The 12,611-nt window shown below is 38.2% G+C and overlaps 2 protein-coding genes across 3 annotated transcripts; both read left to right on the top strand.

Annotated features, from left to right (window-relative positions):
• Positions 1-1,217: 1,217 nt before the first annotated feature.
• Positions 1,218-3,214, top strand: LOC144654015 (uncharacterized). Of its 2 annotated transcripts, none has more exons than XM_078514137.1 (2): positions 1,218-1,320; positions 1,964-3,214. In XM_078514137.1, the coding sequence occupies exons 1-2, from the start codon at positions 1,300-1,302 to the stop codon at positions 2,402-2,404; spliced, it is 462 nt and encodes a 153-aa protein (XP_078370263.1). In that variant the 5' UTR covers positions 1,218-1,299; the 3' UTR covers positions 2,405-3,214. The 2 variants fall into 2 exon arrangements, 1 of the variants encoding a protein (XP_078370263.1); XR_013570863.1 differs by lacking the exon at positions 1,218-1,320 and adding an exon at positions 1,556-1,760 and having other exon boundaries at positions 1,964-2,101.
• Positions 3,215-5,913: 2,699 nt separating this feature from the next.
• LOC144654887 (uncharacterized) lies at positions 5,914-8,552 on the top strand. Its single transcript, XM_078515130.1, has 2 exons — positions 5,914-5,959; positions 7,766-8,552. Exons 1-2 carry the CDS (start codon positions 5,936-5,938, stop codon positions 8,228-8,230), a joined length of 489 nt encoding a protein of 162 aa, XP_078371256.1. The 5' UTR covers positions 5,914-5,935; the 3' UTR covers positions 8,231-8,552.
• Positions 8,553-12,611: the final 4,059 nt, after the last annotated feature.

The following is a 12,611-nucleotide window of genomic DNA, read 5'->3' as shown; positions in this document are numbered from 1 at the left end:
TTCAATTGAACTTGGAATTCTTGAATTCAAGATTTCCTGTTGTTTTACAAGTCAGGATCATGCAGTTATGAAGTCGTTTCAGCAGAAATTACCAGAAAACTGACAAGAATTTCCACCGCTTGATAATGGTCAATGTTTTGAATTGTAACTATATAATTGACGCGATGCCGGGCGGCATGTAAATAACAATCAATATTATCACTTTTCCTGTAAAGAGTGCTGATTTAACAAACTGATCAACATTTTTTGTCATTCCTAAATTTAGTTGCGTTTGCAATTCATATAAATAGGTGTGGCACAAAGCTACGTTTGAAAGGCGTTCCTAAAATTGCTGATAGTGCAGTGACAATTATTACATAAATGAGCTCAAAGAGCGAAAAAGCGAAGACAGCGGAAGATAGGATAATGCAAATTCTAGAGCAATGTAGCCGATAATCAAATTGACGCTATCAATACTGAGTCAACTGTTGAATTTAGAAAAGTGGTTCTAACTTTTAATGTTTCTGGATGGAAAAGTCTGCAATATGATGGCAAATCATTTTGAAAGCTACGAGTAGTGCTTTTATGCGGCGCACTTTTGAAAAATTAATTTGCAATTAAGTTTTCAACTCGGATATTAGGCACCTTTCAATGGGGTTTTAAACTCTCGCTCTCGTTCATATTTCGTGGGAGGGAGGACATGGCTCGCTACGACTGTGATAAATGCACCACTCTAGCCAATTGGCCACTTGGAACAACAATAAACGTACTCGTTCGAAATTTAACTTCATTATAAATTCGAAAATAGGAACGGTTATCATACAACATGTACAAACTTCAATCAGCCGGTGTATTTGCGACACGCGCGCGCGCCACGGGAGTCGTGAAGCCTCGGAAAAGTTACGAACCGGTTACGACCCGATTTCGCCGTAAACGGGACCGCTTACGAAATCGCTATATATAAAACTATTGTAATCGTCTGCCTTCGGATGAATTGAAACGTTTCAGCAGCGGAAGTATGGACAGCGAGGATGGGATTCCCCTTGGTGTCCTTATGTGTTACTTAATATGTGGTACACATTGTTTAGTTTGTTATTTTAGGCGCGCGAAATTTTCCTTGTTGGAAATATAATGAACGAAAGGGTTTATCTCGGTGACGCAATCATCTGAGCGGAAAATGGGGCCAACTGTGATATATAAGCGCCAACTTTGCGAATTTCAGAGTAAATTCAATTCTCCTTTACGGAACGAGGGGGCAGAAAGCGCACTAAAAAAGAGATCGAGTGTTGTAATTGAAAAGCGTGGGTACATCTGCAAAATATGTGGTTTTCAATCTATAAGGTAAGTCAAGCAGTCTAAAATCTTTATAGCGTTAGCCATAGTTATAGCAAATTGGCTACTGTAGTGTTAAATATGTTCCGGAGAAATTCCTATATAACTTGAATTCTACATTTCGGCAATCCCAGCACTTTCGAAATCATTTTATTGTTTATTTAATTTTGCACTCAATTTAATTTATCATTTTATACATGAATTTAAAGTTTTAGCTAGAACTTGTCTTTTTAAGATAAATTATTTTAAATCCCTTTCTAAGCTGTTTTTAATTTGTATATCGCTTATTGTTGTCAAATTTCTTCACGGTTGGCAGGGCCCATTGTATTTGTCAGGTTTAGCCAACTAAGTGAAAAAAATTTACATATTCGTATGTTAGCTTATGTTTAGCCAAGTGTATCATTTCTCGAGCGTCGGTATTTTGAAACTCCTGAAACGAAAAGAGAAAGGTAAAATTCACAGTTTTAAAAACTTTCGTCGATTTATCACAATGTAACACGCTTTCAGCAGCCTTCAGCGTAAATTGTAAAGTTGAGAATAATTTTTGTAGCTTGTTTTAAGTACACGTATAATGTCCATTTTCCTTACTCAGCTATATTCAAATTCTGCAACTTTGCAGTGTTAGTAATTTTTGGTTGTTCGTATTTTTCAGACTTTACAAGCAGTCATTGCCTTACTTTACGTCGTTCAAGTTATCCATTCAGCGCCTTGCAGTGAAAGGTTAGTGACACCACGGAAAGTAGTTGAGCATATTTCCAAATCTGGCTGGTTGTTAGTGAAAGGACATTCATGGCAAGAACTCAAAGACAGCTTGAATCTTCAACCTCGTCAGAGAAGAAGCTTGAACCGGACGGGATCACGTTTTTGCAGTTGGACTGTTGAAGTTGACGACAATGTGAACCGAAAACCAAGGTTCTTATCAAAAGCAGTGTGTAAAGGCTGTCACTGGTACTGTAAGTCGGTGGATTATGATCACCGGGTTCTTGTGAGAGATTGTAATACGCTAAGAACTCACAAAGAAAAAATGGACGTGTGGAAATGGGGGAGAGTAACTCTTCCTGTTGCGTTTGTGTACGATCCTGACTACAGTTAGGAGAAAATTACGAAACATCCGAAAGTTCTAAAACCGAACTTGAGCGGTCACGCAAGTGAACGTTGCGTGACATCGTCTTGAACAATATTGACGCCTTCTTCTCAAGACGAAGAAGAAGAAAAAGAAGAAGAAAAAGAAGAAGAAGAAGAAGAAGAAGAAGAAGAAGAAGAAGAAGAAGAAAGACAAAAAGAGAAAGAAGAATTAGAAGATTATATATCTACCTGAATTCAAACACTGTCCACAAAAAAATGTTATTAAAATAACCACCAAAAGTAGTTAGGATTTATTTATTAGTACTGATTTGAACGTAAAACGATTGATATTTATTATACAAAGAGTATTTATGATCGATTATGCATTCCACGTAGACAATACTATACTACGACAAAACATGTCAGTTGTCCGGTCGGAGTTGAGAAAATTTTGTGCAAAGCACGGAAGTACGTATAGTTGACTCAAAGAGTTAGTAATAAGTTGTCTCCAACGGGAAACAGTTTCTACAAATGCACAGAAAGTGCGGTATTTTATTATATATTCAGATTTAATTCATCGCGTGAAGTCGTGTTTATCTCAACAGAACATTAGATATGAAGATATATTTATAGATATGTAGATACAGGGCGATACAATACAGCTCTGCAGTATTGAACTATTTATCACGATTTGAGTTCCTGTCAGGTGATACATGTAACTGATGTAAAGATTGCCAGTTTGTGTGGCCATGTTCGAAGTTTAGTTTAGTTACAGTTTAGGACATCAATCGAAAATGGAAATGTTTTTTCTGAAGCATTTTTAAAATTGTGGAATAAAGACTAAGTTGACTTAAAACTATCTGTCCTTCCTCTATAGATTAAGGTTTCTTTCATTATATTGGCCTATATTTATATTTGTTGTTGATGCAACTAAAGATAACCACTGGCGGAAATTAGCCAGATTGTCGCTCAGGCTTGGACCCCTTTTGCTGGGCGCGGCCGCAAATGAGATTTACTTCTTCCAGTTCATTCATTACCCAAGGTTCCAGGACTTTAAGTTGCCAAGAATTCCTCTTATTATCAAATATCGTAATACTGCAACAGCCACAATTGTCCAACAGCGGAACCAGATGTCCTCGAAAGGAGGGCGGGGTAGGGGTGAGAGGGGGGAACAACCTCGTCCCCAGGACCCTTTTCCTTTAGAGAAGGGGTAGGACTGTTGTGAAGATGCGACTTCAAATTTATTTTTTTGAACACGAATGGATGGCACCCTGGTTCCATGATGGTTCAAATTGCTAGTTCTGATTAAACATAACCTTTGTAAGATTAAACAATTTTCACGTGTGGGGTATGCAATTAGGACATCAAGGCTTGAACATAAGCCTGACGCCTTTTTCCTTAAAAAGTTGGCGGCGTTCAGATAAATCTGCACCTCCTGCTAGGCCGGGACGGCGGGCAATTTTCCAGTGGAGGGGCTGCTGTGCTTGAAGTGGGGGGGGGGGGGGGGGGCTTGCTTTTCTCTTGTGTCTTTTTTTTCGGTTCTGGGGGGCTGCCCCCCGCCCCCTCGGCTCCGCCGTGCCTGTAGGCTGGGGAATGCAGCTGTGCAGTGCCACCATTTCGGGTCAACTCGAGACAGTTCATCCAATGGAGGGAGTCGCCTAAACGGATTTTAAAACGTGACAGCCCAAAAAAAAAAAAAAAATAAAACAAATAAAAAAAATGGAACAGTGGACTTCATGATCAGTCCAACAATGCTTTTCAAGTTCGGCTATAATATCAGTTTTCAAACGTAGTCGAACTCAATCTACCGCATGAGTTTTGTACAGAACGTTCAATGGACCATGTCGGTTTCGGGTTTGCAAAAACTGTAGTCTGTTTCAGCCATGTTACACTGGACCGACTTTGACAGTAAACATCTTGTTAAGGTTTTCCTTCAGCTGTTAGATAAACATCGACGATAAGGGAGAAAATAAACTATTTAGATATCGATGATTAAGTGCTTTGAACGAATACGTGCTACCGATTAAAACGAATTCCTAGAAGAACTAAAGAAGGAAGAAACGTTTAGCTCTCAGCTATATCCCGATAATACGGGCGAAACAAGATATCGATGGTTATTAAATAGCTCTGAAGAAGTACGTGCTACCGATGGGAACGAATTCCTGGAAGAACTAAAGAAGGGAGAACCGTTCAGCTTCTGTTTCCGGAAGAAGTCTGCTTGCTAATACGCAAACAGGGTTACCTTGACTACGAGGCGTGTCACACTTTGTATCACAACAAAGCATGTAACGCAATACTGTACATCTACTTCCGCATGTTCGGGAACTGTAATCACTTCCTGCTACACGCGCAAATTGTTTGTAATAGTGAAAAAACGTCGTCGTTTAGTTCTCTCAGTTGATATGAGAGCATAAGTCCCAATAAATTGAAATAAAAGTTTCAAATACATGAGACGGACTTTCTTTTATATTTATTTAAAGACTTTATACGTGAATTTATGTTTTGCGAAGATCTAGCGGGATATTGTAGTTTTGCCAGCGTCGCGTTGTTTGTGACATTTGCAACGAGCTATTTTGGCATTAAAAAAATGTTAATTGTATTCTTACATGTGAAGTATTCTGGCGAGGGCTGTGAAATATGCTGACCTGTCTTATCGTGTTGCCATAGCTTTTAAAAAAATATTTTATGATATACAGATGATGTCACTGAACGTTCACTGATTCGCGTAGTGCACTGGGAATTTTACCGGCCGGGTTCGAATCTGCATTGGATCGTTTTTTCTACTTCACTGATAATTAACCGTGGCGGGAAAATTCCCACGAATCATGTACGCACTGTGAATGAGTCGCAAACTCCAGCCTGATGCAATCTTTTAAAGACCTCTTTCACTATTAAAGACCCTTCCTTCAGCACTTATATTATGGTACTTTTGGCTCGGAAATAATCGGATTAGGTATGTTAAAGAGTTCAAGGCACACACGAGAGATATACTTTAAAATAGAAACCCGTTGCTCAAACTTGTGCCAGAACGTTTGAAACTACGGTCAAAGTAGTCATCAGCGTGACAGCCAGTGAATTGTTGCGTGACAATAATTTATGTAGGTACATTTCAGGTATATTACAATGGCGTTCCACGACCGTTTAAACTCAAACAAAAGCTTAAACGACATGAGTAATCGAGTAAACTATAGTGGGCTATTCACATATTATACTCTAAACATCTTAGCAAAACCAAAATCTACACAATTTTTGTGCGAGATGAAGGGGTAGAAATAGTATTTCGTGGAATCTGAAACGCGGAAACGGAAATATACTTTTTCGGTACGGTTGGCTTCATGTGAAAACATTCACCCACCCTGTCGGCCACCCATCTCGTGATCCATCTTTTTTTAGCTTTCGTTACAACTGAAGGGAATCCCCCCCATATTGAGCAATCCATAGTTTTTAAAGAAATCGAATGAGAAATGCATATAAACCTCGATCGAAAGCTCTTAAGCCAGTTTGATTCCATCCACGGCACTAAACAGAGAGGACTATTCTTGGCCCATACGCTGCCGATATGAATTTGGCAGAGCTCATTATGGTAAGCCAAAGTCTTAATAAGTACGGTATTTTAGTTAAGGTTCAGGAAAATGGGCGATCGAGTGAAATATAAAACCTGGATAATCGGTTTAATTTGCCTGTCGACAGCACTGTTGGCGAGGGAAAACATATGCCTTATATATTTGATACACCGTTTAGTAAGTTTTGTACGATTTCAGGTGAATTAGACTTTGCTGTAGCCAGACACTTTTTTTTTAGCACAAATGACTACTTAATAATGAAACAGCACAGAGCTTTTTAATCAAAAACGGAAACATATATATTATATATTACAGTATCGCTTTTTCACTTCTTTTACGTTCTTAAAAACATGTAAAAAGTATTCAATCTTATAGTTTTGGCCCAGAGTTTTAGTTTCTTGAACGGAAACATTCAAGAACTTTTAATAAGAAAACTTTAATAGTTCATTTAATTAACGCGCCTCGTTAATTAAACGCGCCGGTAGTCATTTTGTACAGCCAAGAGTCACGCATTTTTTTACTTAGTTTTGTCACACGTGGACTTGTCTAAATCAAATGGCGTAAAACCAAAAACCAAAGTAATAAAAATTATGACTTGAAAATAGGGGCAATAATCAGAGGTCTTCAGAAACCGTAGAGAACTGATGGGTTCCCAAAATTGGAAAAAATAGAGAAAGAAATTGAAAAAGCCCGACTTTAGCCGAAAGATCGACTGGAGCCCAAAGAAATTAATTTATCCTTCCGTTTTAACTTCCTTTCGCCAATTCGTCTCAATATTTGATTTTCAATTAGTTAAGTTTGGAAATCAAGATTAACAACTGACGTAGAATCATCAAAACACATTTAATATTTACGTTTTTAGCTAACCACCGTCTTGATCAAGTTATTTTTACATCAGCACTGACATGTATTTAGTTGCCAATATCAACAGCACTTTAACTGGCAATTGTACTTTTCCGGCCGCCAGTACTAGTTCACTCTCTTTTCCCGGTATCTTGAGCTAAAACGCTCAATTAAAGGGACCCTGCCATGGGAATTTAACTGCATTTGGGTTAAAAGTCCCGGGGGGGGGGGGTCTGGTTTTGTTGGGTTGTGCCGCTGGCCTCTCGCCCCTCCCCTTTGTCATTTCTTGCCTTTGCCCCATCTTGTCACTTTTGGGTTTTTCGCCCCACTGTCCTTTCTGGGGCCGTTTGTCTTCCGCATTCGGTCATTTTTTCGGCGTTCCGTTCTTCCCTCGTTCGTCCTCCCGTGTGCCCCTTCGTCCTTTGCTTGCGCCCCATTTGTCGTCCAGTCGTGCCCCCTCCGCGGCCTCCCCATTGCCCATTTGGGCCCCCGGGTTAAAAGTACTAAAATTGGCGGCAAAGTGGTCCTCTCGTACATAAGCATGATAGTAAATCGAGATGAAGATATTAAGTAAATTGTTGTCGAAGGAAGAAGGGAGCCATAATAATCTTTAGGTGTTTTTTCTACGTAGTTCACAAGAGCAGAACGTGAAAAGATCAGCCTGACTTTTTTAAGTTCAGATCTAACTGAGTTTCTGATGGCATCGCAATAATATCACTTGTTTATAGCTTCAGTCACTGGCATAGCAATTTTTAGCAAAACTGGACCACTATTCGTAGTTTCCATATGTCTTAAGGCTTTTGAGTTTTTGAAGTGAAGCTGGTGACAGTGACCCTTTAAATCCTCAATACACTTGCCATGCTACTTGTACTTTGACTAAAAAATGCTTTATTAACTTTGTAAAGAATAACAGTTTTACGGTTTTTTTCAACGCTATTATGTATGTAATATTTAATAATCAAAAACAATCTTTTCTCGCGCAGATTCCTTGCATCCTGGCCTCTTTCCTTGTAGCAGTTTTATCCTCTCCAGTACCAAGTCCATGCAACAGAAGAATACGTCCAAAGAAAGCTCTGAAGCGTATAAAAGAGAAAAACTTTTTGACTGTGGAAAACGCTTTAGTAGGGGCTGATTCCAGAATCCAAGAAATCCTTCGAATGAAGCCACGGAAAAGACGTGACGTCAGACAACTCCGTGACGTCACATCCGGGATGATGGGTGCTTCCCCGTGTCAGTGGAAATGGGAAAATACCAAGAAAAGACCAAACGAGATTCCGTCATCGCTTATACGGGCTGTTTGTCCGGGTTGCTCCCACAAACATTACTGCCAGCCTATAAAATACACAATCAGAGTCCTGGCTAATGATGGATGTGATACAAAAAGTGGATTGACTGTCTGGAGATGGAAGCAACGAGAAATAACAATCGCCTACGTTTACACAGGATAAAGTTAATCCGATCAAAAGCTATATTCTCCTACAATGTCAAGACGCTGCCTTCCAAACAGGTGGGGAGAATTTAGGAGAACGGGGAAATTTTCAACAATTTAAATCAATCACTTGTATCGCACTAATTTGTTAGGTATGTATATAATATATTTGAGAAGGTTGTAAGATATATACAGTATTTTATAGTGAGTCGTTAGATATGTATATTATTGCTCACGGAATTGTAGATATTTATATTATTCCTCAGTAAGATATTTTAAACTAGCATTATGTAGTCACAATGTGACACGATAAAGTAGGGGTTTTCCCTTTGTTATTTGAATGTTTTTTTTTATTAAAAAATGATCAGTTACGATTCAGTTCACTTGAAATTATTAAACATATTAACTATATATTCTCAAAAGATGTAAAAACTAAGACTGACATTGAATACTTGTTTCAAGTTGAGTTGTACAAATCTGAAGAGATTTGTATTGATTTTAAGAGTTTTTAAATACAAATTATTTAACACTTATATATTCAACTAATCAAGCAGAAAATGTTATTAATAATTACATGTCAGGCAATTTTATTTTTTAAATTGAGTTTACGCAGTATACTATACATAGTAATATATTAAATATTACATAACATAGGATTGAAAATAATTTTATATTTCACTGTACACTCTTAAAAATTTCCACTGTACATTTTTAAATTATTACTATCAATTAAACCGACTGAATGAATTTTGAATAAAGTGAACTCGACAAAAATTAAACAATGATTTATTTCTTTGGTAATTTGTAAAAGCTATTCAATGTGAAGTCACGTCTAGTTTGCTGTGTGTATATGGGACATGGAAAACTACACATCATGTTTTGCACTCGGGCGAGCAAATAGATACCAGTTGATGGCGGATTCCTCTATGCAAGATCCCTGCCCTATACGGGTATGTGCCGCTGGATGGGGTCCCATTTTTTACCTTCCAAGTCTGAGATAGGGCCAGCGGCGGACTACCCCCCCCCCCCCCCCCACCCCTCCCTGGTCGTGACCAGACTGAGCTCGTGGTTTTCGTCACCTTTCGGAGCACGCGTAAGCCCTCGCGCTATTCTTTGATTGGTTGATACCAATCGGCAACTGATTAACAAGTGCTTCAACGCATTAACCCAGACTATTTGGACACCTGTCTTAAAAACACTATCTGAAATTTATTTCTTCGTTTTTTTTTTCGGCCTTCCCTTGATCCTGACCAGTGCTAGTTTCGAGTTGGAAGAATTTGGATCAACCTCGATCTGAGTCTCAGTCAATATCCGAATGGCTTTTTCACCGTTTGTTTATCATGCGATAAATACTATGTACTGACGCAAGCACCGAACGCCTTGTTACTAACAGTCTGAATAGCGCTCTGATCAAAAACACGAATTATAGGCGAACACGAACCACTACATGCAAGAGCAAAGGTAATAGGCCTTATCACGGTTTTCGACGCCATCTTGAGTACTCTTGACGAGTAGGCAAAGTAGGTAGAAATTACAGCATTTGTATGGGAATCCGACGGCAAATATCTTTTACAAAAATTGAATTCTGGACAACTCATGAAAATGGCTTAGTGGTTAAATGCACGGCTAGTACGACGACACTTTATATTGGACAATTTAATTGGATTTGGCCGATATTTCGACTAGTCCACTAGTCTTCTACAAGGCCAGAGCTGGAGGGAGATAAAAAGTATTGCATAAAATAATGAAAGCCTTATTATTGTCATAAAATTGTCATAAAAGTATTTTATATCCACCAAATACTCAATAATTGTAGTTTAATGCCAGCCTGTTACATCAATCATTTGTTCGAAAAGTTGTCTCTCCTGTTGACTAATATCCATGACGTACAATATTAACTCGAGTTAAATTTGAAAATACAAAAACAAAAAACAACAAAAACACAGCAGCAGCTTTAGCAGAGATTTGTATTATTAAATGGTTTTCACTTAACTTGTCCGTAAGTTTAATTATGTCTTGCCTGAGGAATCTGCTCAAAATTATCCACGGAAACAAGGCAATGTCAGCAAACAGTGGGTGTGGTAAATGTTAATCCCCATAATTTGTGTTTACATAGTTTTTTGTTCATATGGAAAAGGGGGATGAATAAATGGGTTAGTGGTTATAAAAAGGGGTTTTAAAGAAGAGGTTACTCCTATTTGTAAATGGGGAGCATCAGAGGGGGGTTAATACAAGGATTTAGGGAAAGAGGGTATTTATATTTATATCTCTAAATGGGAAGGGGTTTATAAAAGGGAGACTTCGATTTAGTGATGGGGGATAGTTCTATCTTTATATCGGGTTGGGTTTATCATCAGGAAGACTTAACAGAAGGAATTATTTCAAATGGGGTGGTTTTTATTAACTATGAAATGATATTTTTTTGGAATTTTTGTTGCTTTATGTTTTATATTTTCCTTTTATATTTTATATTTTGTATTTATTTTTTTTTGTTTGGGTTGCTTTTTTTTAGCACCAATTGAGAGAACTGTAGAACAGTTCTTCGTCAAATGGTTCCTCCTCATTTGGAGGGAATGCGTATGGGATTGCAGGTGGTTTCCCTTTATAGCTACGAAATCTGATTGGTTTGCCATTAATTCGTGAAGGGAGCGTGTGATTGGCCATTTCTTTAGGTCCCGTGTGGATTCGTTTGATTGTTCGCTTGATGATCTGTAGAATTCTCACAACAGAACGGTAGAAAGTGTAAATAAAAACGGCCGTCGTGCCTCCAATCATCAGTATGGGGACCAGAACAGTAAGGAAAGGCACCAGAGATACCAAAACCACGCCCTGAAAAACAGTAAGCGCTGTGACAAAGATGACCACAAAGGATCCGGACACGATTGATAAGAAGGCGAAAATGGGGATGAAACCAAGCACTGCAACAACAGCCAGGAATACTCCGATCACAGGATATTTGCAAATAAATTCCGTGGCTTCTCCTTCTCTTCCCCCCCGTCCCCCACCCGTCGCTCTGGGCGGCTTCTCTGACAAAATCTCTAGCTCGACTGACTCTGCGCATGATCACTGCTTGGCAATTCTTGTAGTTCTCCCTACAAGTCTCCCAGTGGTGGATGATAGCGTGAAGACTCGACGTTAGCCAACTTGGAAACAAAAACTCGATATTTTCGATCGAGACCATGGCGAGAAGGAAAAACTAGAGAAGAAAAGGGAAGACAAGATTGGAATCAACCATGCTCAGAGGATGTAAAATTGTGAAAAATGAGGGGCCAAAATAAATAGCATAAGGATCAGTTATTTTTTACTTTAAAAATATAATCTGGAGCCTCCTTTGAAGACAAAATGGATGTCATTTTTCTTTTCTTCCCTTATATGCTATTCTTTCAGTGCGCGCAATCTGCAGCGCTCCCTGTATGCGATGCGCTAATAACATTTTCTTTTTTCATTAGTTCAATTTGAGTTGCATTTCCATGCTTAACATTTGGTCAGTATGGTCAGTTTCAACCTTACCTTGGGTATGCCAAAGTTCGAAATGTTGCTTCTCTTTTTTTCTTTACCTGCGGAACCTTACAAAAAAGCTTTGCACTCGGAAGCGTGAATATCTTGATTTAACTCGCGAACTAAACGGAGAAAAATGTAATTACAATATTAAGATTTGTGACGTATAGTCAATTATTACGTCACCGCATACATCGCTGTACGTTAAATCACGCACGCGCAGTTTTACGTTCGTTTTGCCTGTGGATTACCGTGATCCCATCTCCTTTAATTGTGAGTAAACTGTGATTGGGCTTCCCTTTATGGTCTCGAAAAGAGAGAAACCAAGGAAAAAATAGTAGAACGCGTCAGACAGTGACATCTGTACAGTTTTGGAGAGAAATTATTTCAAGCAGCAACCCCTGGACTGTGGAATGAAATACCATCTGAAATAAGAGCGATCAGAAGCTACGATCTTTTTAAACGAGAAATTAATACTTACTTGTTTAAGAAAGCATTTGATTGTTACAGCATGACTTCTCACGAATTTAAGTTTTAGATTTAGTTATAATTTTAATCAAGTTTTTAATTTTTATTCTAGAAAAGTTTTTAGCTGTATTCTTGTATATTACTATTGTAATTTTTTTAGGTTTTAAATTAATTTTATGTAAGACACATTTGGTCATATCCGTATGTTAATTTGCGCGGAATAATCATTAAATTATTATTACTATTATTATTATTATTATTATTATTATTATTATTGTTGTTGTTGTTGTTGTTGTTCGGAGCACGGAAATAATAAAAAAATATATCCGCGTAAATTTGGTATACAGGTATACATATTTTGTCCAATTGAAATCTGCGGTTATATGATCTTTTAAGGGTCAAGAAACACTTTGAAGGTTTTTTGTCTGCCCTGG

This window comes from Oculina patagonica, chromosome 5 (genome assembly GCF_052425735.1).
Source record: "Oculina patagonica isolate OP01 chromosome 5, crgOcupat, whole genome shotgun sequence".
Taxonomy (NCBI): domain Eukaryota; kingdom Metazoa; phylum Cnidaria; class Anthozoa; order Scleractinia; family Oculinidae; genus Oculina; species Oculina patagonica.
The sequence above is the reverse complement of the archived record's forward strand: the minus strand, read 5'-3'. Positions and strand labels throughout refer to the sequence as shown.